Raw genomic sequence first — 25,988 nt, forward strand, 5'->3', positions numbered from 1 at the left:
AATGGCCCCTGTTGTGACACTATGTAGAAAGAACCCAGCTGTTCCGAGGGAAGTCACACCTTTATGTTGTCTCAGGACGTCTCTTCCAAGTGGAAGAGACGTGTATTGAATCTATGTAAATCCACTGTTTAGACCTGCCCCTTTGGTTCTGTCTATAAAGTTGTCCCTCACCTCACAGAATGTAGAATGGACTGTGTGGCAGCGCGACATTGCTCTTTCTCCACTGTCAGTGATTAAACCTCATTTGAACCAGCCACAGAATTGGACCTGAAGAGTTTCTTCCACAATACAATATTCCATATATACGGTTATATATGTATAGGTTATATACTTGTATAGTATATTAATAAATACAAGGTTTGATAGGCCTACTTTTTACTGATAATACTTTTATATATGAATAAACTTTTACTATTTCCCTTGTTGTGGTGGATGGTTTCTTCCCGGGGATAATCTGACACCTGCCCGCCCGCCTGCTCTCATTCTCGGCTCCGTGAACCTCTCTTCTCCGCTGCGGCCTGGAGGAGGTACAGAGGTCCCGGGAATACGCACGCGCACACGCACGCACGCACGCACGCACGCACGCACGCACGCACGCACGCACGCACGCACACACGCACACACGCAGACTGCTGCTTCATGCGTAGCGTCAAGTCACCACAATAAGAGTTGCTGTTTCCGGTGACTTGAAAATAAAAGTCCTAAATCCATAAAATCCAGATGGAGGAGAACTGGGAGACCGGCTGTTGGACCAGGAGAGCTGGACAGGACCCAGCACCAGGACCAGTATCTGCTCCTTTGTGGAGGAGGACCATGAGACTCTTCACAGATGAGAGCAGGTTCACACTGAGACCATGTGACAGGCTCTAAGAGTCTGGAGACGCCGTGGTGAACGTCATCCAGCAGGACCGGTTGGTGGTGGGTCAGTGGTGGTCTGGGGAGCCCTATTCTTGGAGGGTCACACAGACCTCCATGTCATAGCATGTTACCCCGACTACTGTTAGGTACCAGATCCTGGGTTCCTCCTGGTGCAGGGGGTCCTGGGTTCCTCCTGGTTTAGTGGGTCCTGGGTTCCTCCTGGTTTAGTGGGTCCTGGTTTCCTCCTGGTGCAGTGGGTCCTGGGTTCCTCCTGGTTCAGTGGGTCCTGGGTTCCTCCTGGTTCAGTGGGTCCTGGGTTCCTCCTGATGCAGTGGGTCCTGGGTTCCTCCTGGTGCAGTGGGTCCTGGGTTCCTCCTGGTTCAGTGGGTCCTGGGTTCCTCCTGGTGCAGTGGGTCCTGGTTTCCTCCTGGTGCAGTGGGTCCTGGTTTCCTCCTGGTGCAGTGGGTCCTGGGTTCCTCCTGGTTCAGTGGGTCCTGGGTTCCTCCTGGTGCAGTGGGCCCTGGGTTCCTCCTGGTGCAGTGGGTCCTGGGTTCCTCCTGGCTCAGTGGGTCCTGGGTTCCTCCTGGTCCAGTGGGTCCTGGGTTCCTCCTGGTTCAGTGGTCTCTGGGATTAAAGTTAATACTATAAATTATAAATTAATAAACGAATAATAATAAAACCTGTGTAATCTCTACTCGAACGTTTATTGTGAAGGCCTGACAGCTGAGCTTCCGGTGTCTTCCTCCTTCCCTCCCGGGTCTTGACGCGCCGCTCTGTCCGCGCGCCTCGCCCGTCCACCGGGACGCTTCGCTCTCCGTCCGCTGCAACTTTGGGCGTTTTCCCTCAAGGTTCTCCGTCTCCAGTCTCGGACTGTCCCCGGATCCGACCGGAGGATACCGGGACCGGGATCTTACCGGAACCGGGACGTCGCTTTGTCGCGGTTATTGTCTTGTTGTCAACAGAACCGGAAAAGCGGACTTTCCAACGGACCCGTAAACTCCGCCGACAGCATCCATGCTGGTCCCTGCACAGGTGAGTGGAACCGGGGAGGGATCTGGTCTAATGTGTCCCTGCTGCTTTACTTTTTTATATGGATCTATCTATATTTATTATTTTATACTTCTTATATTTCTCTTTATGTTTATGATCCTCTTGTCTCCTCTTGTCTAAAATAATATTTGTATGGAACAAAGTGTCTGATTTGATGTGATGGAGTGAGTTTATATTCCTATTTATATTTACCTGATGGGCCTTTAATCTGGATATTTAAATGTTGGTATCCGCTGTCTGACTGTAGTGTTTCTCTCTGGTTGTAGTTGAATGTCTGGTTGTAGTTTTTCTCTCTGGTTGTAGTTGAATGTCTGGTTGTAGTTTTTCTCTCTGGTTGTAGTTAAATATCTGCTTGTAGTTTTGTTCAATGTCTGGCTGTATTTCTTTTCTCTGGTTGTAGTTTAATGTCTGGTTGTAGTTTTTCTCTCTGGTTACAGTGTAATGCCTGCTTGTAGTTTGTCTCTCTGGTTGTAGTTCAATTTCTGGCTGTAGTTCTTTTCTCTGGTTGTAGTTTAATGTCTGGTTGTAGTGTAATGCCTGCTTGTAGTTTGTCTCTCTGGTTGTAGTTCAATTTCTGGCTGTAGTTCTTTTCTCTGGTTGTAGTTTAATGTCTGGTTGTAGTTTTTCTCTCTGGTTATAGTGTAATGCCTGCTTGTAGTTTGTCTCTCTGGTTGTAGTTCAATTTCTGGCTGTAGTTCTTTTCTCTGGTTGTAGTTTAATGTCTGGTTGTAGTTGTTCTCTCTGGTTATAGTGGAATGCCTGCTTGTAGTTTGTCTCTCTGGTTGTAGTTGAATGTCTGGTTGTAGTTGTTCTCTCTGGTTGTAGTTGAATGTCTGGTTGTAGTTTGTCTCTCTGGTTGTAGTTTAATGTCTGCTCGTAGTTTAATGTCTGCTCGTAGTTTAATGTCTGGCTGTAGTTGTTCTCTCTGGTTGTAGTTTAATGTCTGCTTGTAGTTTAATGTCTGGCTGTAGTTGTTCTCTCTGGTTGTAGTTTAATGTCTGGTTGTATTTTTTTCTCTTTGGTTGTAGTTAAATGTCTGCTTGTAGTTTTTCTCTCTGCTTGTAGTTTAATGTCTATATCGCTGTACAAATACAGTGTCTGAACACCAGCTGAGACAGGAAGGAGGATCCTTGTTCCTGTGTGATTGCCTCTTCATCATTCTCTGCCAGTAAATACTTAATTCAGCTCTGGAGGCTCCAGATCTGTTTCTGTGGATCCAGATCATGTGGATCCATATCTGTTTCTGTGGATCCAGATCATGTGGATCCAGATCTGTTTCCGTGGATCCAGATCTGTTTCTGTGGATCAATATCAGTTATGTGGATCCATATCTGTTTCTGTGGATCCAGATCTGTTTTGGTGGATCCAGATCTGATTCTGTGGATCCATATCAGTTATGTGGATCCAGATCTGTTTCCGTGGATCCAGATCTGTGTCTGTGTCTGATCCATAAAGGGTGGAAGGGAAAGATATTCAGCAGGCAGCAGGAAGCGCTTCACATTGTCATCAACACGACGGAGGATTTATCTGATCTCAGGGGGGAGGGGGGGGGGGGGGGGGAGTAGGTGGAGGAGGAGAGGTGGGGGAGGAGAGGTGGGGGAGGAGGAGAGGTGGGAAGGAAGGAGGGAGGAGGAGGGGAGGAAGAGAGGAATGAAGGAAGAGGAGGGAAGGAGGAAGGAGGGGGAGGAGGAGAGGTGGGAAGGAAGGCTGAGGAGAGTGAGGAGGAGAGAAGGAGGAAGAGGAGAGGAGGAGAGGTGGGAAGGAAGGCTGAGGAGAGTGAGGAGGAGAGAAGGAGGAGGAGGAGAGGAGGAGAGGTGGGAAGGAAGCAGGAGGAGGATCCATCTGCCGGTTGCTCGCCCCTGTCAGAGAGCAGGTGAACGAGCTGCTCTGTGATCGTACTGAATTATTTCTCTCCTCGCTGCTAAAAATAACCATCTGTCCTGAACACCTCCCAACACACACACACACACACACACACACACGCGCACACAAACCCTGAACTCCACTAGTGATCATGATGGAACCTGATGAAGAAGCTGCTGACAGATCCATCCTGTAAAACACAGTTGTATGCTTACATGTTTACATGTTTGCATGTTTACATGCTTACATTAGAGATAGACCGATATGTTTTTTTCAGGGCCGATACCGATACCGATTATTAGTAGTCAAGGAGGCCGATAACCGATATTTGGAGCCGATATTCATTTGCAGTAAAAGTGAAAATACTGGTGTCAAAATTTTGAATAATACAAACACCAACACTTAACTTCTTTTAAATGCCTTTAAGCATATGTTTATTAAACAGCTTTTTAGAATTGCAACATGTATAATATAATAATATTAATAATAATATAATAATAATAAGCTGCTTCTGTCTATGAAATATGGATATTCTTTTGAGTAGTGTCCATGGGCGTTTTTTTTGCCAGCAATCGTCCTTTCCTCTCCCTGCCCTAAATATGTGTGTATATAATGTACTTCTTCTGTGCCATTTATGTATTTAACTTTCTCTATCACTACAGTAACTTTTTGACCGTCATTTGCTCTGCTCTGAACTCCTCCGTGTCTCCCGTTTGGGCAAACACAACAACTCACGGCCAAGCGTAAATCAGGCTTTCCGATTGGCTGTAAAAGCCGCTACGGGAGCCAATAGGAGTGTCTGAGACATAAACGTAACTCTATACGTCACTAGCAAGATGGCGGATGAGAAGTGATCGACAATATACATAAACAAACGGAGAAATGCGCCACAGAGACGAGGAGACATCTAGTCACATATTTTACAACTTTACACATTAGTTTTGTTGTCAGAAATAAATCGCTCACATGGGCAAGTAGGGTACCGTTATTTAGCCCCGTTTCTCTAGTTTAAGAGGAAAAAAACGCATGTTTCTAGCGCAAACCATTACGGAGTTATGACGCTCTAAAGACAACATGATATTTTGTAGCGTATACGCTACAATGGGTCTCAGTTAACAGACACCTCTGGAGGGACTGCGAGCGAGCAGAGCTGCCGCTTATGTTTGTGTTTTGGGCTCATGGTAACGTTACTAGTAGTTATGAGTTGTAAAGGACTGGGATGTTTATTACAATTTCAGGAGAGTCTGCTGCGTTAACTTATCTTCGAAACGTATATCTGCCCTCCGCAGCTTCTCCACTCGGCGAAACGTTTTCTCCTCGCCGCCGCGTGTGTGAGCAGCACTGAGCATGCACAGCTTTCACTGCTGATTGGCTGTTACCCATGCCATGGCTCTGTGTGTAACCAATCAGATGGTGCTGTGGGTGGGACAATGCTGGAGACAGAGTAGTGGCTGCAGACAGAGAGGCGCGGCTCCATCAGAGCCAAAGTAACCCAGTTTTAAATTGATCTCTTATCGGCCGTCGCATTAAAGAAAAAGGCCGATGCCGATTTGCGTCAAAATGCTGAATATCGGCCCGGCCGATAATCGGTCTATCCCTAGTTTACATGCTGACATGTTTACATGTTTACATGCTTACATGTTTACATGCTTACATGCTTACATGTTTACATGCTAACATGTTTACATGCTTACATGTTTACATGTTTACATGCTTACATGCTTACATGTTTACATGTTTACATGCTTACATGTTTACATGCTTACATGTTTACATGTTTACATGTTTACATGCTTACATGTTTACATGTTTACATGCTTACATGTTTACATGCTTACATGCTTACATGTTTACATGTTTACATGCTTACATGCTTACATGTTTACATGCTTACATGTTTACATGTTTACATGCTTACATGCTTACATGCTTACATGTTTACATGCTTACATGTTTACATGCTTACATGTTTACATGTTTACATGCTTACATGTTTACATGCTTACATGTTTACATGTTTACATGCTTACATGTTTCAGGAGCTGAAAATAATGTTTAAATATTTTCATTTTGTGTTGAGGCACTAATCATTCGGCATCAGGAAATGAAGACGTTTGTATCACCATAGTGATGGGCTACATCAGCTGTCAGCTGATCCTCACTGAGGTGACCTCTGACCCCTCAGAGTCTGGTGGACTGGGATCAGATGGAGTATCCACGTCAGCGTTGGATTAACGTGACAGACGGAACTCCTTCAGAGATCAATATCGATCTGATAACTGAGTCAAACACAACACCGTCCATCACATGACCCTCATCAGCGCTCAGAAACAGGAAACCATCAGTCCCATTGATCCGCATCCAGCTCTATCAATATTGTGACTCTTTACAACATCAACCTGAATATTCAGCCGCTGAAAGGATAGAAAGTCAAACTAGAGAGAATAAACAATACATCTGAGAGCCAGAAATGTGCTGGTTTGAAGTTGATGTGTTTACAGGGAGGAAGCAGCTTAGGTCTGTCTGCAAGACCACAAGATAACTACTGTTAAAACGCTGGTTTTCTGAATGGAGTCTGGTTGATGGTGCTAGGCTACGCTAACATTGTAGCTGCTCCATCAACACTCCAAGTAAGGTCGTCTAGACATAAATACAGCAGAGACCTTGTTGTTTGGACCACAGACAGTCTCTGGTTCCTCCACATGGTCTGGTCTGGTCTCTGGACTAATGTGAGCTACTATCTCAATCAATCAATCAATCAATCAAACACTTTATTTGTCCCCAAGGGGCAATTTAAAAAGGCATAAAGAGCAGCATTAGGACAAAAAGGGAAATCAGACAACATAAAAACATTCACAAAGTGCTTCAGTTAAAAAATTCTAGCAGCTGTCAATTTCAGAGTGCTCTGTGCATCACGTTAAAGTGCTATGTGCATTCAGTCTGACGGGGGCTGGGCAAAGTTGTTGAGACAGGGAGGGGTCATTGTTCATAAGTTGGACTGCTATAGGAACAAAGGTGGCCCTCCTCCTTTGTGTCCTGCAGCGCGGACAACGCAGTCTGCGTCCCGATGGGAGCCACTCGAACACAGGATGTAATATGTGTGAGGAATCGTGTAGGATCCTGTGAGCGGTGCGGAGTGTTTGCTGGTCACAAAAGGCAGACAAAGCTCTAACAGGGTGTCCAATGATTTTAGAGCAGACTTTGGTGATGCTGAGTAAGCGTGTCCGGTCTTGCAGGCTGATGGAGTGAAACCATGAGATGAATGAGAATGTAAGTACGCTCTCAATGAAGGAGTGGTAGAAGGTCAGGAGAATATCTTTGTTCACATCAAACGATCTCAGCTTCCTGAGCAGGTATTGTCTCTGGTGGCACTTCTTGATGATCTCCTCGGTGTTGGAGGAAAACCTTAGAAGGCCATTGAATATTGTGCCCAGGTACCTGTATTCCTCCACCAACTCCACAGGCTCCCCCTGGATGATGGTAGTGACAGCCTCTGCTAATTGTCTCTGCTTGCTGGAGAATGTAACAATTACCTCTTTGGTTTTGGTAGAGTTCAGCTGGAGACAGGCGCCCTCACACCAGGTAATAAAGTCCTGAAGTACAGAGCCATGGTGCAGGTTAGGGACAGAGAGCAGAGAGAGCAGGACTGTGTCGTCAGCGAATTTCACCAGCTGACAGTTTGGCTGAGTGGACCTGCAGTCATCAGTGTAGAGGATGTAGAGCAGGGGCGATAAGACACAGCCCTGCGGGGAGCCAGTGGAGGTGTGGAGGATGTTGGAGTATGAACCATTGACAAACACCCTCTGAGACCGGTTGGTTAAAAAGTCAATAACCCACTTAATGACCTGGTGGTCCAAGTTAAAGCGAGTATTTAACTTCTCAGCAAGGATGTGTGGCTGCATGGTGTTGAATGCAGAAGAGAAGTCTGCGAACAGGAGCCTGGCGATGGTGTTGGGGGTCTCCAGGTGTTTGTGGATGGTCTCCAGGATAAATATCTTGGCATCATCCACTCCCCTGCCGGCCCTGTACGCGAACTGCAATGGATCCATCATAGGCTCAACAGACTTGGTGATAAAGTTTTTAATTATCCTCTCCATCGCCTTCATCACCAGGGAGGTAAGGGCCACCGGCCTCAGATCATTTAATACCTTAGTGGGGCCCTTCTTGGGGATGGGGATAACTGTGGAATGTTTCCACTTCCGGGGCACTGTGCTGCAGTTCATGGAGGTCTGGAACAGCTGCTGGAATACCTCCCCCAGCTGCTCAGCACAGTGCTTCAGGGTCCGCCCACAGATGTTGTCAGGTCCGGTGGCAGTGTTGAGTTTTATCCTCTTGAGGGCTCTCACCACCTCTTGCCTGCTGAAGGTGATGGTGGTGTCACCAGGATGGAGTGAGGAGATGATGGTCTTAAGCTCTGTGCTGTTGTCCATTTCGAATCTTGAGAAGAATGAGTTGAGGTCATTGGGTAAAGATGTTGAATTGCAGCCATCAACCTGGATGGGTTTGTGACTGGATGTAATGCAGTTCACCGCTGCCATGTTCTTCAGACCCTGCCAGGCGGAGCGAAGATTCCCCTGGGTAAAGGAGACCTCCACTTTGTTTTTGTAATCCAGCTTGGCCTTTTTAATGGCACGCTTGACCTCTCGACTGACCTCCTTCTTTTCCTCCTCCGAGCCAGTGAAGAAAATCCTCTTTTTCTTATTGAGTACTTGTTTTAATTCTTTTGTGACCCAGGGTTTATTGTTGGGGAATATTGTAACAGTTTTGGTAGGAATTATACTGTCCACACAAAAGGAGATATATGCAGTCACTGTGTCTACCTGCTCATCGATGTTACTAGGGGACAGTAAACAATTCCAGTCAGTTGTTTCAAAACAGCCTTGTAGTCTGTCAATACTGTCTGGGGTCCATTGTTTGATGTTCTTAGTTATTTTGTCTGACCTCTTTACTACAGGTAGGTAAGCAGGAGCAAGCAAAATGCTATTATGGTCGGCAGAGCCTAGGGGGGGGAGGGGGACAGCTCTGTATGCATCTGGAATAGAACCATAGCATTTGTCTAAAGTCTTGCCAAATCGTGTGGTACAGTCAACATACTGTTCAAACCCTTTAAGTGTTTTGTCAAGTGAACAATGGTTTAGATCACCCATAAGAAATTTGGGAGCATCTGGAGAAACTAATTCTAACCTGTTCATGATGTTTTTGACATGTTCAGTGGCAGCAGAAGCTTTCGCTTTGGGGTGAAACCTCTGGGGGACCGCAGACAGTCTCTGGTTCCTCCACATAGTCTGGTCTGGTCTCTGGACTAATGTGAGATACTATCTAGACCTCTGGGGGACCGCAGACAGTCTCTGGTTCCTCCACATAGTCTGGTCTGGTCTCTGGACTAATGTGAGATACTATCTAGACCTCTGGGGAACCACAGACACAGACCCAGGAGACAACAGACAGCTGAGAGGATTTTAACAAACACAGGAGTTCATCACTTAAGGTGGAATATTTCAACTGAGACCTCATCACCTTACTCACATCTATTTATATCTTCGCATTGATTTTGCATTTGAAAAATGTGCTTCAGCGTTTGGGGTGAAGTATTAGAGAGAGGACGGCTGCACAGCAGAACCATAAAAATAAAATATGAGTAGAAGGAAGAGAACTGAGGTTTGAAGACTCATGATGAGCATTGACTACAGACTGTCAGTCGTCAGGTAATCGTGTTAACGTCAGCTCTTTGTTCCTGACACGTGATGAAATGGTGCGAGGGGGGAACGCGGAGCATTGTAGTCTGGAGATACCCTGATGGAGGTCAACACCCACCGGGAACAGAATACCCTTTATTACCCCAGTACCCCTATTTCCACAGTTCCCCACAGTCACCCGTATTACCACAGTATTCCACAGTACCCTTTATTACCACAGTACCCTTATTACCACAGTATCCCTATTACCACAGTATTCCACAGTACCCCTTATTACCACAGTACCCCTATTACCACAGTATCCCTATTACCACAGTACCCCTTATTACCATAGTACCCTACAGTACCCCTTATTACCACAGTACTCCTATTACCACAGTATTCCACAGTACTTTATTACCACAGTACCCCTATTACCACAGTATCCCTATTACCACAGTATTCCACAGTACCCCTTATTACCACAGTACCCCTATTACCACAGTATCCCTATTACCACAGTACCCCACAGTACCCCTTATTGCCATAGTACCCTACAGTACCCCTTATTACCACAGTACTCCTCTTACCACAGTACCCCTTATTACCACAGTACTCCTATTACCACAGTACCCCTTATTACCACAGTACTCCTATTACCACAGAACCCCTTATTACCACAGTACTCCTATTACCACAATACCCCTTATTACCACAGTACCCCTTATTACCACAGTACCCCTTATTACCACAGTACCCCTACCCTCTCACCCTCCTCCCTCACTGACTGTAAAGTAGAAATACATTCATCATCTGCTAAATGCCCTAAATGTAAATATAATATCTTCCAATCTTGCATCCAGAGATTCAAGAGGTTTTTCGTGTTTATTCCCAAAATGGCTGATGTGAGCTGCTGGTTCTCACTTTAGTATCAGCTCAACGTTTGTTTACCTGCTTATTTCCACGGCGACTGGAGACTCACACCTGCTGAGGGAAGCTGTTTGACTTCACTCCAGGGAAACAGATGTTCCTGCAGGGCCTCATGGGAACAGGAAGTGTGCAGTCAGCAGATCAACACAAAAAAACAGATGCAAACAGTCAGCGGAGCAGCAGGTTGAAGCGATCCTCCCCAAGAAAAACAACACCTCGCCCTGTGACGTTGCCCTCTAGTGGTCATGGCTTGTCATTATGACATTGCCCTCCAGTGGTCATGACTGGTCACAGTCGCGTTGCCCTCTAGTGGTCATGACTGGTAACGTGATGGCGCCCTCTAGTGGTCATGACTAATCACAGTGACTTTGCCCTCTAGTGGTCATGGTTGGTCACAGTCGTGTTGCCCTATAGTGGTCTTGACTGGTCATAATGACGTTGCTCTCTAGTGGTCATGACTGGTCACAGTCGCGTTGCCCTCTAGTGGTCATGACTGGTCACGTGATGGCGCCCTCTAGTGGTCATGACTGGTCATAATGACGTTGCCCTCTAGTGGTCATGGCTGGTCATAATGACGTTGCTCTCTAGTGGTCATGACTGGTCACAGTGACGTTGCCCTCTAGTTGTCATAGCTGGTCATAATGACGTTGCCCTCTAGTTGTCATGACTGGTCACAGTGACGTTGCTCTCTAGTGGTCATGACTGGTCACAGTGACGTTGCTCTCTAGTGGTCATGACTGGTCACAGTGACGTTGCCCTCTAGTTGTCATGGCTGGTCACAGTGACGTTGCTCTCTAGTGGTCATGACTGGTCACAGTGACGTTGCCCTCTAGTTGTCATGGCTGGTCATAATGACGTTGCTCTCTAGTGGTCATGGCTGGTCACAGTGACGTTGCCCTCTAGTGGTCATGACTGGTCACAGTGATGGCGCCCTCTAGTGGTCATGACTGGTCACAGTGACATTGCCCTCTAGTGCTCATGGCTGGTCATAATTACGTTGCCCTCTAGTGGTCATGGCTGGTCACAGTGACGTTGCCCTCCAGTGGTCATGGCTGGACACAGTGACGTTGCCCTCTAGTGGTCATGGCTGGTCATAATGACGTTGCTCTCTAGTGGTCATGGCTGGTCACAGTGACATTGCCCTCTAGTTGTCATGACTGGTCACAGTGATGGCGCCCTCTAGTGGTCATGGCTGGTCACAGTGACGTTGCCCTCCAGTGGTCATGGCTGGACACAGTGACGTTGCCCTCTAGTCGTCATGGCTGGTCATAGTGACGTTGCCCTCTAGTGGTCATGGCTGGACACAGTGGGTCCTAGCATAGTTGCTTAGCTCCTAATCTGGCTCTCTTCCCTATTTTATCGATGGGAGCTGAATGTCAGTCCAACAAGCAGAACCTCCATTTATCTTCCAGGTCTAACTTGTACCCCTATCTTTGTCTTCAGGCTGTGCTGTGGCGGCTGATCCTAGTCTCGGACCAGCCTGGTGGACTCTAGACTGCAGGACTGTGTTGTCTGTGGTCATGAAGCTGCCCTGCTCCCTCTACTGCTCCCTGTGGTTCATCCTCCTTCTGGGAGTTGGATCTCTGCTGCTGCTCGTCCGCCTGCAGGACCTCACCGAGGTGGTCCTGCAGCAGATCCCAGGTCAGTGCTGTCTTGTGCGGTCTGATGCAGTACATGGAGTAAGTGGTGTTCCTTGAACAGCAGGTTCATGGTATACTTGGTCCTCATCTCCATTCCTTGTGTATCATTTGTGTCATTGTACTCTCGGACTAAAAATATCAAAACATGATGAAAAAACTCTTGTTGAAGGAGTCTTGCATGTGGTGCAGTCCTGGATCTTGGTCCTTAGTCCTCTGGCTGAGGGGCTCATGCCTCCGACTACAGTTAAAGTTCCTTGTTCATCTGAGGTTCATATATGATGTTTCCTGACAGCTGGCCTCTTCGTCCAAACGGAAACTACAGATTAGACCTGTCACTGATCCTATTGATTCCATTCGGCAAGTGGCAGAAGTGTCCAATCAGATTACAGATCGCTGAAATCATTGACAGACCATTTCAGAAGATTGATCCTTTCATTAAATCGATGTTAAAGCTGTGAAACTGAAGCCCACTTCCGTTTGTGCTGTCCAGTAGTTTAATAGTGGCACTGTAGTTTCATGTCCCGTCTTGTACCTCCATGTACCACCATGTACCTCCAACTTTTGAAATAACCCTTGCCAGCTTTATGTAAATCAACAATTCTTGATCGTAGATCCTCTGAAAGCTCTTTTTGGCGAGGCATGGCCCACATAAGCGTGTTCTTCTTGTGCCGAGCAAACTCCAAAAGTTTGAGGGGTTTTTATCGGTCAAAGTAGCTGTAGTCCATCCATCTATCGTCTACCGCTTATCCTGTATTCAGGGTCACGCGGGGTCTGGAGCCAATCCCAGCTGTCATTGGGCGAAGGTGGGGTACACCTGGACAGGTAACCAGTCTATCACAGGGCTGACATGTAGAGACAGACAGGTAACCAGTCTATCACAGGGAGACATGTAGAGACAGACAGGTAACCAGTCTATCACAGGGCTGACATGTAGAGACAGACAGCGAACCAGTCTATCACAGGGAGACATGTAGAGACAGACAGGTAACCAGTCTATCACAGGGAGACATGTAGAGACAGACAGGTAACCAGTCTATCACAGGGCTGACATGTAGAGACAGACAGGTAGAGACAGACGGGGTAACCAGTCTATCACAGGGCTGAAATGTAGAGACAGACAGGTAACCAGTCTATCACAGGGCTGACATGTAGAGACAGACAGGTAACCAGTCTATCACAGGGCTGACATGTTGAGACAGACAGGTAGAGACAGACAGGTAACCAGTCTATCACAGGGAGACATGTAGAGACAGACAGGTAACCAGTCTATCACAGGGCTGACATGTAGAGACAGACAGGTAACTAGTCTATCACAGGGCTGACATGTAGAGACAGACAGGTACCCAGTCTATCACAGGGAGACATGTACAGACAGACAGGTAACCAGTCTATCACAGGGAGACATGTAGAGACAGACAGGTAACCAGTCTATCACAGGGCTGACATGTAGAGACAGACAGGTTACCAGTCTATCACAGGGAGACATGTAGAGACAGACAGGTAACCAGTCTATCACAGGGAGACATGTAGAGACAGACAGGTTACCAGTCTATCACAGGGCTGACATGTAGAGACAGACAGGCTACCAGTCTATCACAGGGAGACATGTAGAGACAGACAGGTCCCCATCCTGCATGTCTTTGGACTGTGGAAGGAAGCCGCTTAAACGGGGAGAACATGCAAACTCCACACAGAAGGAACCCAGGCCCAACCCGGGAATCGAACCCGGGACCCTCTTGCTGTGAGGCGAGAGTGCTACCCACTACACCACCGTGCAGTAGCTGTAGTCCACACCTCCAAACATATCTTGACTTAGATGAAGATCACATCACATTTTATGACAATCCTAGTCCATAGCACGTCCTGGGATATCCACCTCCGGCACCTAGAGGCGGTCTTCCAGGCCTTGCGGGAACCGGGGCTGACGGCCAACCCGACAAAGTGTTGGAGGCGAACTACCTTGGATTCACTGTAGGAAGAGGCAATGTAAAACCCCAAGTGAAGAAAATAGATGCCATCGCCACCTGGCCCCAACCCCAAACGAAACGTCAGGTGAGGAGGACCTTCCTAGGGTTAGTGGGGTATTATAGACAGTTCATTCCAAACCCCCCTGCATAAGCTGACGAGCAAAAGTGCACCCAACCGGGTAAAGTGGACGGACCGGGTGGAGCTGGCCTTTAATCACCTGAAGAAAGCCCTGTGCCATGAGACTGGGTTGCACACACCTTCAGCAAGAGGTTTGTGCTACAGACAGATGCTTTAGAGGTAGGACTTGGGGCAGTCCTGTCCCAAATACATGACGGCATGGAATACCCTGTAACCTTTATCAGTCGTAAACTACTCCCCCATGAGATAAACTATGCAACAATAGAGAAAGAATGCTCAGCAGTTAAATGGGCCATGGAGAAATTACGATATTACTTGCTAGGCCGTGAGTTTGCCTTAATAACTGATCATGCTCCTTTGAAGTGGACGGCCCATAACAAAAATAAGAATGCCCGAATAACCCGTTGGTTTTTACACCTGCAGGACTTCAAGTTCACAGTGGAACATAGGGCAGGAAAGCTTCATGGGAACGCCGACGCCATGTCAAGAAGAGATGAGTGCTGTTGTTGAGGGGGGGGGGGGGGGGGGGGTATGTGATGGCCCAGCCGGACACAGGGCCACACATGGCCACAGGAGGGCCACAGAGGCAGACAAAGGCAGCCAAGGGGCATGGTGTTAGGTGGGAGGTACTACCCCAAATCTGTGTCCTAGGGACTCCGCCCCACTCAGGTGTCTCAGCTTCCCCCTCACAGGTGTGCTGAGTTAGCCTGGTAATGCTGAAGCCTTGATATACTCCCCAGGAAAAGCCCAAGGTTGGCCTGGCTGAAGGAGCGGGTGGAGACGTCACCCACGTAACGCCAGTCTCCTGAAAGGACCAGACGGAGCCGTGGAGGCAGCCGCAAGGCCGGTGAAGATTTGAGTTGCCTTTTTCCCTCCTCCCCCTTCCCCGCACCTTTTAAATAAAAAAACCCTGCAACCCCTGTTTCTGCCTGTTTATTCCAATTGTTTGTCTGTTTGTCTGTGCAACGCCCACAATATATATAAACATATAGTATATGGTGGTATATGTATATGAATATAAGATCAGCAGAGTTGCGTTGAGTTTAACCAGAAGCAGCAGATTGTCTGCTCATTAAATCATCGGTTAGCTTCCTCCATGTGCATCGCTGACTTCATGTCACATGACTTCATGTCATGTGACAGTGTGTTTGGTGTGACATGACTGGTCATGACCTATTTCAGTCCGACCTGTCACAGCACACCTCGGCCTCACATTACGTTAGCTCCTCTTACGAAGCTTTTAAGTGACTGTGTAGAAATCAAACACACCTGATTGGTCCTCGGGTTGCTGAGGTTACAAACTTTGTAGTTCTCCTCTTCACAGCTCATCAGCATCCCAACATCAGTGTTTAATGTGACATCATTTCCGGCCAGCTGGCAGGTCATGTGATCCGCTAAACCTGGGCTGCGTTTCAATAACGGTTTGAGTCGCCCTCGCTCACTTGCCCTCAGCCCTTGCTATGACGTCACACGGAGGCCACTTGGAGGGCGGAGGGAAAGAGGGCGGAGGGGGAGTGAAAGGGGTAAATGGAACACACCTGCCCTCGTTCACTAACAGCCCAGATAATCATGGATCAACCACACGTTGTTGGAGTAGCGCTATACTGCCTATTCCAAATTACACAAAATATGCAGAGACTCATTTCATTGAGACGAAGACGTATTCTGCGCTTGATGGCAATACGTCGGCTTATATACTTACACTTGTAAACGGTGGGCTCTGCCATAACTCTGCAACAGACAGTCTTATTGCACAATTTAAGAAAATGAATTAAATTTAATTCATTTTCTACTTTCGTCTTTCTTCTTCTTCCTTGGTGGTGAATAGACAGCAGACAATGGTGTTTGAGGTTCATTATCGCCACCGCATGGACATATTTTTCGTGCACCACTGCAATGCATTGTGGGTGATATACAGCTCTGAAGTGGCCATCGTTGTTCACTCGATCACTCAGCCCTCAAGGGTCGATCTCACGGAGTTCACTTCAGCTGTTCAGAGAAATGGAACAGCCCTTAAGATGGCGGCGGGGATTCCCCCGAGGGCAAGTGCTTAGGGCAAGTGAGCGAGGGCGACTCAAACTGTTATTGAAACGCAGCCCTGGTCTCTGGACTGACCCTGATCAGCTGGTCTCTGGGCTGCGTTTCAAAAACAGTTTAGCTGCGTTTCAATAACAGTTTAGCTGCGTTTCAATAACAGTTTGAGTCGCCCTCGCTCACTTGCCCTAAGCACTTGCCCTCGGGGGAATCCCCGCCGCCATCTTAAGGGCTGTTCCATTTCCCTGAACAGCTGAAGTGAACTCCGTGAGATCGACCCTCGAGGGCTGAGTGATCGAGTGAACAACGATGGTCACTTCAGAGCTGTATATCACCCACAATGCATTGCAGTGGCGCACGAAAAATATGTCCATGCGGTGGCGATAATGAACCTCAAACACCATTGTCTGCTGTCTATTCACCACCAAGGAAGAAGAAGAAAGTAGAATTCAATTTAATTAATTTTCTTAAATTGTGCAATAAGACTGTCTGTTGCAGAGTTATGGCAGAGCCCACCGTTTACAAGTGTAAGTATATAAGCCGACGTATTGCCATCAAGCGCAGAATACGTCTTTGTCTCAATGAAATGAGTCTTTGCATATTTTGTGTAATTTGGAATAGGCAGTATAGCGCTACTCCAACAACGTGTGGTTGATCCATGATTGTCACGGCTGTTAGTGAACGAGGGCAGGTGTGTTCCATTTACCTCTTTCACTCCCCCTCTGCCCACTTTCCCTCCGCCCTCCAAGTGGCCTCCGTGTGACGTCATAGCAAGGGCTGAGGGCAAGTGAGCGAGGGCGACTCAAACTGTTATTGGAACGCAGCCCTGGTGTCTTCATAGTCTCCTGTCGTTTGTCTGCAGGTGTGAACGTGTTGGAGGCTCCCAGCTTTCCTGTAGAGACGGTGAGTCAACAGAGACCCCTGCTGGACACCTGGAGTGTTGCAACTGTCTCTACTCATACTATGTAGATAACTACTGGTCTCAGAGCAGCCTGTCACACCGCTGTCAGGACTCACTCTTATTATAATATACATATTATAACTGTTAATGTCTCTTAGCCAAACAAAAATCATAATCTCTTATAAAAAAAGTAGTATATTTTCATAAGTTAATTATACCTCAAAGTATTTTTGCACATTACAGCAAACTCACTCTCGTAGAGAAGAAGTGATGTCTCTTTGTGAGGTTGGCTGATATGAAGACGTGAATCAATAGTGAACAGGAAGTGATCATCACGTCTGCTGAGTGGAAACATTTTATTATTTATGAGCTGATGAGTCACAGATTCTCAGGTTTCAAACAGACCAACTGATGTCAAATGTTATCAGTGGTCGACCGATATGGGTTTTTCAATGCCGATATTTCAGAGCAGGGCAGCCGATGGCAAACCTATAATGCAGATATCGTGTTTTTGTTATCATGTTTTATGTTGTTATCTGTTATTTTCTGTTTATTGGCCTCGTGAGCGCAGGCAGCGGCCAATCATCTCAAAATGACATAAAATGTTATTATACTTTTATTTTCTGGTACATTATTAGGAAATATATCAAATTCTTTATTGTAGTCTCAGATCAATAAAATACAATTTAAAATATCAGATTTATTTTGATACCTGTTCCTTTTATGAATTATATAATTATAATCAATTCTATTTTATTTATCAGGACTAGAATAGGAGCATGACTAGAACAGGATCAGGACTAGAATAGGAGCATGACTAGAACAGGATCAGGACTAGAACAGGAGCATGACTAGAACAGGATCAGGACTAGAACAGGATCAGGACTAGAACAGGAGCATGACTAGAACAGGATCAGGACTAGAACAGGTTCAGGTTTTGTTCAGGATCAAGAGATAGAACCATATCAGGACTAGAACAGGATCAGGACAAGAACCGGAGCAGGACTAGAACACGAGTTGGACTATAACGGGATCAGGTCTAGAACAGGATCAGGACTAGAACAGGTTCAGGTTATGTTCAGGATCACCACTAGAACCGTATCAGGACTAGAACCGTATCAGGACTAGAACAGGAGCATGACTAGAACAGGATCAGGTCTAGAACAGGAGCATGACGAGAACAGGATCAGGTTTAGTTCAGGATCAAGACAAGAACCAGAGCAGGACTAGAACACGAGTTGGACTAGAACAGGATCAGGTCTAGAACAGGATCAATCAGGTCTAGAACAGGATACATACATACATATATATTATATATATATATACAGGTATATATATACAGTGGCCCTGCCAGGATTCAATTTCAATGTACTTTTTTAAGACTAAATCTAATGTTTTCAGTATCAGTGAAATCAGTAGCGTATATCATGGTGATAGGCCCCGGTGCAAATAGTTTTTTGTGCCCTCCATCCCCGACCTAAACACAAGCGCACACTTGTGAGCACTCCACGCACGCACACACACGCTTGGACACACACGCACAGTACGGTATGATAACTCTGCCGGCCCGGGGAGAGAGACATGCATCGGCTCGGCCCACAGTGCTCAGCAGCAGAGAGGTGACGAGACTAGAGCCGAGCTGTATTGTGTAGTGGAGAGGGACCAACACACGCTATGCGTAATTGCGCACACACGCGCGATCGTCCTCTCAAATGCGGCTGCGTCTCTCCAGGTCACTGTGTGAGAGAAAGAAAAGCTCTGACTTTTTTTTTTTTCACCTTCAAAAAAAGTGTGCACAGTGCGTACAGGATTCCAGCTGGCAGCGCCACTGTATATATATATATATATATATATATATATATATATATATATATATATATATATATATATATACTGTGTCTTCTGTATACAGAGCAGGATGATATTTATGTCTTATGTTTTGCAGGACGTGGTGACTGAGAGCTCAGCAGTCAATCAGACTAAAGTCAAGTTCAAAGTCGTCTCCAAACAGCCCGTTACCAAACGCCACAGGAAGCTGCTTCTGAAGAACCCAAACCCATCCAGCGCCCCATCAGGTGGGGAGGGGGACCAACACCGTCTGCAGAAGCTGGCGGAGACGCAGGCATCCCGGCGCCGCCTGCTGACTGACGTCTGCACCAAATACCAGCCGGGTGTAATGGAGCAGCTGGTCTCTCAGCGGCAGGTGTCCCGGATTTACGTGGAGGACCGGTACAGGCTGCTGTACTGTGAGGTGCCCAAAGCTGGCTGCTCCAACTGGAAGCGAATACTGATGGTGTTGGGGGGCAGCACCACCTCCACGCGAGACATTCCTCATGACGTGGCACATTATGCCAACCACCTGCGGCGGCTGGAGAGCTACAACCGGGCCGGAACCGCAAAGAGACTCCGCTCCTACACCAAAGTGCTTTTCATCAGGGAGCCTTTTGAGCGCCTGGTGTCAGCTTTTCGAGACAAGTTTGAGAGTCCGAACTCATACTACCACCCAGTGTTTGGACGCCCAATCATCTCCAAATACCGCGCCAATGCCACGCGCACCGCTCTGCACACTGGTGCTGGTGTCACCTTCAGGGAGTTCATCCAGTACCTGCTGGATGTTCGTCGGCCGGTGGGAATGGACATCCACTGGGAGCCGGTCAGCCAGCTATGTAACCCCTGCCTCCTCAGGTACAACTTCATTGGTAAGTTTGAAAACCTGCTGGAAGAAGCCAACTTCCTGCTACAGAGTGTTGGAGCACCGAGGAACCTCACGTTCCCAGACTTTAAGGACAGGAACCCCGGAGCTGAGAGGACTTCCTTCAGAATCACCCAGAGATACTTTTCACAGCTGAATGCCACCGAGAGACAGAAAGCTTTCGACTTCTACTACATGGACTACCTGATGTTCAACTACCCCAAACCCTTCAAAGACCTTCACTGAGTCCAGGACCAGCACTGAGTCAATGAGCAGCACTGAGTCCAGGACCTGTACAGAGTACTGGACTGGCCGGATTACAGAACTGGCACTGAATCCAGGACCTGCTGGAGTCCAGGACTGGTTGGAGTCCAAGTCCCGCCGTAGTCCAGGACCACCACTGAGTCCAGGACTTAACAAGGAGGTTTGGTCTACAGGTGTGGTTGTCTGCAGGATTCCAGAGGAAACCTGGTAAAGGGATGCAGTTTGGCCCAAACAGGAAGTCGTCACACTCAGGAGCAGATCTGTAAACTCGCCTATGGTCTTTATTTTGAACTCTTTAAGGGTGTTGACTTTTACCCACAATGCCGCTGGTGTGACGGTGTTACATCGCTGACTATTTGTGAGTAGACAGACTCCCGTGACATCATGAAGGCCGAAGCCTTAACACTGCCTTCACCAGATGCTTTCCATTTGTTGATGTGAATATTATTAAATATGTGAGACGTGTATTTATTGACAACATGATGATACATGACGAGGTTTATCAGCCAAATTAATAAAACTTTAATATTTAACTCTCACTGACAGATGGTTTTATTCCTTTACAAACATTAATGGTAGTGAAACAGTTACCTGGCTGGGGACTATTTTCAGTGGAGGATGAATCCACATTCATGAAAATGTGTATGTACCTTTGACCATAACACCTGAACAGCATTTAAGGATTTGAGAAGGAATTTTCCTCAATGCCCTCTTGTGCCAGGGCACCTAGTGGTACCCGAGAAGTGTACCCATGAAGAGTACCCATGAAGGGTACCCATGAAGTGTACCCATGAAACGTACCCACAGAGGGTACCCATAAAGGGTACCCATGAAGAGTACCCATGAAGGGTACCCACGAAGGGTACCCATGACGGGAGCCCACGAAGGGAGCCCACAAAGTTCTTCACAGAGAAGAGGACTGCTGGGAACGACCTCAGTTATCATCCCTTTAAAAAACCCTGGACTTCTTATGCTGCCACTTACAGCTGAAGACTGTTCACTCTCTCCCCCCCTCTCTGTCTCTCTCTCTCTCCATCTCTCTATCTCCGCCTCTCCACCCCCCCCCCCCCCCCCCTCTCATTAACACCCTCACCCTGAGGCTACATCTGACTCGAGTGTACAGTTACCTGCCCAGGTATGCTCAATCCTCCAGTGTGGCAGCAGCAGCAGGTAGGCTCTCGATCACTCTCTTTATCTGAATCACATCTTGATCGGATGTAAAGTTAGTAGTGCTTCATCTCCAGCTAACTGTATTGACTTTACTCTTGTCGACTTTGACTGTAGCAAATGTAACCTTAAATACTGAACTAGTGTTGAGTTTTATTTTAGTGACATATCAGGGCAATTAAATACGAATCAGTAAATGCAGCCACATACTGGGAAGCTGCCAGGTATCGGTCCATGGTGGTGTCATAGCAGTAGGTTTTGTAGTCATTCCATTCATCTACCTGGCACACAGATACAACATAATACATATACATTTAAGTCAAGGAGTCAGTAGTAAGTTGACAGTTACGTAGTGTTATGTGTGTAATTATCAGACGTTATTTTAAAATGTACATACATCAGCTTACAATTTTCTCTAGGGGTTGCCTCAGGGTTAGTTGGAGTTAGGGGAGTTCGGGTGGTTAGGGCTTGTTAAGGGGGTTACGGCGGTTAGGGCTGTCGGGGATGTTAGGGATTGTTAGGGTGGTTAGGGCTTGTTTAGGGGGTTACGGCTGTTCGGACTGTTAGGGGAGTTAGGGTGGTTAGGGATTGTTAGGGTGGTTAGGGCTTGTTTAGGGGTTTACAGAGGTTAGGTCTTGTTAGGGGAGTTAGCCTGGTTAGGGGGAGTTAGGGTGGTTAGGGATTGTTAGGGGGGTTAGGGAATGTTAGGGTGGTTGTGGCGGTTAGGGCTGTTAGGAGAGTTAGGGTGGTTAAGGCGGTTAGGGCTGTTAGGAGAGTTAGGGTGGTTAAGGCGGTTAGGGCTGTTAGGGGAGTTAGCCTGGTTAGGGGGAGTTAGGCAGGCTAGTGCGATTGGGGGTATAGGGCAGTGAGGGGCTTCTGTTCGGGTTAAGAAAATCTTGGTTCTGCAATTGACATTAACTCAACAAAGGCTTCATGCAATAAAAACTGAGCAATGTTGATTCTCTGATCGTAGATGTAATGTTGTGACAACATGGTCAAACATATTTAAACCTGATCTCTGTCTCTTTACCAGCAAAACTTGAATAAATGCTCCTCACATAAACCTAATGAATCTTGATATTTACCAACACAACTTTATGCATAGTTTTAAATGTCAGCTCAGTTTACACTCAGCCTTTAAACACAGCGAAGTTCAGCTAATCCCCACAATTACTGCATTCCCCTCAAAGTTCATCAGTCCCTGCAGGCTACTGGGAGGTAACACCCAGTGGTCTTCTAGTTCTGGTTCTGGATAGACTCAGGAGAATTCACCATCTGAAGTCATTAAAACATTACACAGAGCCTGTACAAATCTAGCCACCATCTGAAGGGTAGGGTTAGGAAGTTCTCACATTTGGGGGTCTAGGTCTTTATCCCTCGGGGGGTTCACTTCTTCCCAGGTAGACCACCATGTTACCTGACTGGATGATGACATAATATTACACTAAGGAGTAGAAAGGAAAGTCATAATCAGACTAAAATCCTGTTCTTTCTGCCTCATGGTAAAATCAGTATATACAGTATCATATATATTCATATCATATATTCTCTGCCCATATCGTCATATATTCTTGAATGAGTCTCATATAGGGTGTTTGAGTCCTGCATCATTCTGCCTAACCTTTGTGATGCTGTGGTGACTATAGAATAAGAAAGAAACTTTCCTATGTCTTTGGATAATGTTTTTATATTCATGATATTTGTTTAATTTGCTCCAAGTCTGTCTCATTACATGTTTGGATAGCTGATAACTGTTTGTTGTGCTCCAGCAGAGACCACCAGAGTCCAACAGAGACCAGAGTACAGCAGATCAGAGTCCTGCTGGCATCTCAGCACAACATGATCTTCATTTTCTTTATAGGTGAGTTGACATCATCATGTCTGTCTCATAACTCACTTATGTTTGATGTAAGGAAAGGAGACAAAAGGAAGGAAGGATAATATCAGGTGTGTTGGTAGGATTGATCCGGTTCAGATGTAAAGGTAGGATTGATCCACTTCCAGTGTAAAGGTAGGGTTGATCCAGTTCAGGTGTAAAGGTAGGATTGATCCGGTTCAGGTGTAAAGATAGGATTGATCCAGTTCCAGTGTAAAGATAGGGTTGATCCTGTTCAGGTGTAAAGGTAGGATTGATCCTGTTCAGGTGTAAAGGTAGGATTGATCCGGTTCAGGTGTAAAGGTAGAATTGATCTTGTTCAGGTGTAAAGGTAGGATTGATCCAGTCCAGGTGTAAAGGTAGGATTGATCCGGTTCAGGTGTAAGGTAGGATTGATCCGGTTCAGATGTAAATGTAGGATTGATCCGGGTTCGGGTGTAAATGGAGGATTGATCCAGTCCAGGTGTAAAGGTAGGATTGATCCGGTTCAGGTGTAAATGGAGGATTGATCCAGTCCAGGTGTAAAGGTAGGATTGATCCGGTCCAGGTGTAAAGGTAGGATTGATCTGGTGCAGGTGTAAAGGTAGGATTGATCCGGTTCAGGTGTAAAGGTAGGATTGATCCGGTTCAGGTGTAAAGGTAGGATTGATCTGGTTCAGGTGTAAATGTAGGATCGATCCGGTTCAGGTGTAAAGGTAGGATTGATCTGGTTCAGGTGTAAATGTAGGATCGATCCGGTTCAGGTGTAAATGGAGGATTGATCCAGTCCAGGTGTAAAGGTAGGATTGATCCGGTTCAGGTGTAAAGGTAGGATTGATCCGGTTCAGGTGTAAAGGTAGGATTGATCCGGTTCTAACAGATCATTTTTCTTCTTGTCACCTGTTTTTCCTCTCAGTCTGTTTATTCTCTGTAAATCCTTGTTCTACATAAGATATATGTCAAGTTTCTCGAATCGTAATTATGATGTCATCATTCTTCAATTGTTCAATATTCAAACCAACCAGGTGTTGTCAGTTGGAAACATTTGACACATTTCCAAAAAAATCCACTAGAAGTTAAAATCTTACGTTCCCAACTCATCTGTCTTCTTCTGTAGTATTTCTTCCAGCTGCCCATCTTCAGGACCTCCAGGACCTCCAGGACCTCCAGGACCAGTGTCCCGGTGGTTCCTGTAGCCCCCAGCTTGGGGACCTGATGGTGGGTCGAGCGGCTCAGTTGTCAGCGTCGTCCACCTGTGGTCTGGATGGACCACAGAACTACTGCATCATCGGATACCTGGAGGTCAGAGGTCACTTTAAAAGTAGACTATTATACGAGTAGACTACTATGTTAGTAGACTGTTCCATTTCAGATGTCTTGATAGGATACAGCATATATATATTATATACATACAGTATATGTATACGTATATATGCTTATACTTATATATTTAAGTATAAGTATCAGCCTTCTGTCTGTTTTTTTCTCCATGTGTTTTCTGCTGTTCTGCTGAGTTGCTGTGTTTCTACTCGTCCTCCCGACTTTCATACTCAAACATGTTCTGATCCGTCACTTTATTATCTTTGCACCCTGAGGAGTCACTTCTCCTCATTGCTGCATTTTTCCTTCTTTGTTTTCCTTTGTGCTGCACTCTCTCTGTCATCGCTTTAGGATCTTAACTCTCACAGAAACCTTCTTCACTTCCACTTTTTGTATTTCATTTTGACTCATACTACCTCAGACCACCCACCTCCTTATCTGAGCTTCTATCAAGAGAGGAGATCAATAATACAATAACTCATATCTCAGTCATATCTTTGGTCCAGGTGTTATCTTAAATCATGTAGATTATTTCCTGTATTCAATTAAATTTTATTTATAGTGTCGTATCACTACAGCAGTTATCTCAGGACACCTTACACATAGATACAGGGTCAGGATCAGGATCAGGACGACAACAGATCAGGATCTTCTGAGTCAATTATGTTCAGAGTCTCAACATCACCAGTACCTATACCAGTCTAGTTCTGACCCCCTTTAAAGGACAATTCCAGTCTCGTTGTGACCCCCTTTAAAGGACCATCGCAGTCTAGTGCTGACCCCCTTTAAAGGACCATCCCAGCCTAGTTCTGACCACCTTTTAAGGCCAATTCCAGTCTAGTGTTGACCCCCCGCTGAACTTAATAATCTTCACAACCTTTATAAAGTCAGGGTACTTAAAAAAGTACACTCCATCATCGCAGACCCATCACATCCATTGCCTTTCTGCAAAACTAACCCGCTGCAGACAGTCTGGTCAACGACCACAAGAATTTGTGATTTGTTTTTATCTGTTGTTGCTTGTGGTGTTGTTTTTTATCGTGTTTTTATGTTTGATAATGTTTCTTGGATATTTGTGTTTGCTGTGCCTTTTACTGCCAGCTGTACACCAAATTGCCCCTCTGGGATGATAAAGACACCTTGAACCTTGAACCTTGAACCCTTTAAAGGATCATCCCAATCTAGTTCTGACCGCCTTTTAAGGCCTCTCCCAGTCTAGTGCCGACCCCCTTTAAAGGGCCATCCCAGTCTGGTTCTTACCGCCTTTTAAGGCCAATGCCAGTCTAGTGCTGACCCCCTTTAAAGGATCGTCCCAATCTAGTTCTGACCTCCTTTAAAGGACCATCCCAATCTAGTCCGGACCCCTTAAAGGACCATCCCAGTCTTGTTGTGACACCCTTTAAAGGACCATCCCAGTCTCATTGTGACCCCCTTTAAAGGACCATCCCAGTCTTGTTGTGACCCCCTTTAAAGGACCATCCCAGTCTCGTTGTGACCCCCTTTAAAGGACCATCCCAGTCTAGTGCTGACCCCCTTTAAAGGACCATCCCAGTCTCGTTGTGACCCCCTTTAAAGGACCATCCTAGTCTTGTTGTGACCCCCTTTAAAGGACCATCCCAGTCTCGTTGTGACC

At 46.4% G+C, this 25,988-nt stretch overlaps 2 protein-coding genes across 3 annotated transcripts in view; both read left to right on the plus strand.

The window, feature by feature from the left end:
* The first annotated feature begins 1,652 nt into the window (after positions 1–1,652).
* Positions 1,653–20,518, plus strand: LOC311018241 (carbohydrate sulfotransferase 8-like). The gene is made up of 4 exons (XM_084017103.1): positions 1,653–1,890; positions 11,820–12,017; positions 17,019–17,059; positions 19,003–20,518. Exons 2-4 carry the CDS (start codon positions 11,897–11,899, stop codon positions 19,993–19,995), a joined length of 1,155 nt encoding a protein of 384 aa, XP_083873229.1. The 5' UTR covers positions 1,653–1,890; positions 11,820–11,896; the 3' UTR covers positions 19,996–20,518.
* Positions 20,519–22,952: 2,434 nt separating this feature from the next.
* The window catches only part of lamb4 (laminin, beta 4), a 31,764-nt gene continuing 28,728 nt past the window's right edge, over positions 22,953–25,988 (plus strand). For both annotated transcript variants that reach the window (XM_084016597.1, XM_084016598.1), the window contains exons 1-2: positions 22,953–23,041; positions 24,153–24,337. In XM_084016597.1, the coding sequence (XP_083872723.1) occupies positions 23,020–23,041; positions 24,153–24,337 (207 nt within the window). In that variant the 5' untranslated portion in view covers positions 22,953–23,019. The remainder of the gene's footprint in view (positions 23,042–24,152; positions 24,338–25,988) is intronic.

This window comes from Eutrigla gurnardus (assembly GCF_963514095.1).
Source record: "Eutrigla gurnardus genome assembly, chromosome: 9".
Classification (NCBI taxonomy): Eukaryota; Metazoa; Chordata; class Actinopteri; order Perciformes; family Triglidae; genus Eutrigla; species Eutrigla gurnardus.

What these genes read in the sequence shown, in the direction of transcription:
- LOC311018241 (XM_084017103.1), top strand. Translation starts at nt 11,897, where the DNA reads ATGAAGCTGCCCTGCTCCCTCTACTGCTCCCTGTGGTTCATCCTCCTT. An exon ending in GGTCCTGCAGCAGATCCCAG is followed by an intron (nt 12,018 to 17,018) that starts GTCAGTGCTGTC and finishes GTTTGTCTGCAG; the next exon opens with GTGTGAACGTGTTGGAGGCT. An exon ending in CCAGCTTTCCTGTAGAGACG is followed by an intron (nt 17,060 to 19,002) that starts GTGAGTCAACAG and finishes TATGTTTTGCAG; the next exon opens with GACGTGGTGACTGAGAGCTC.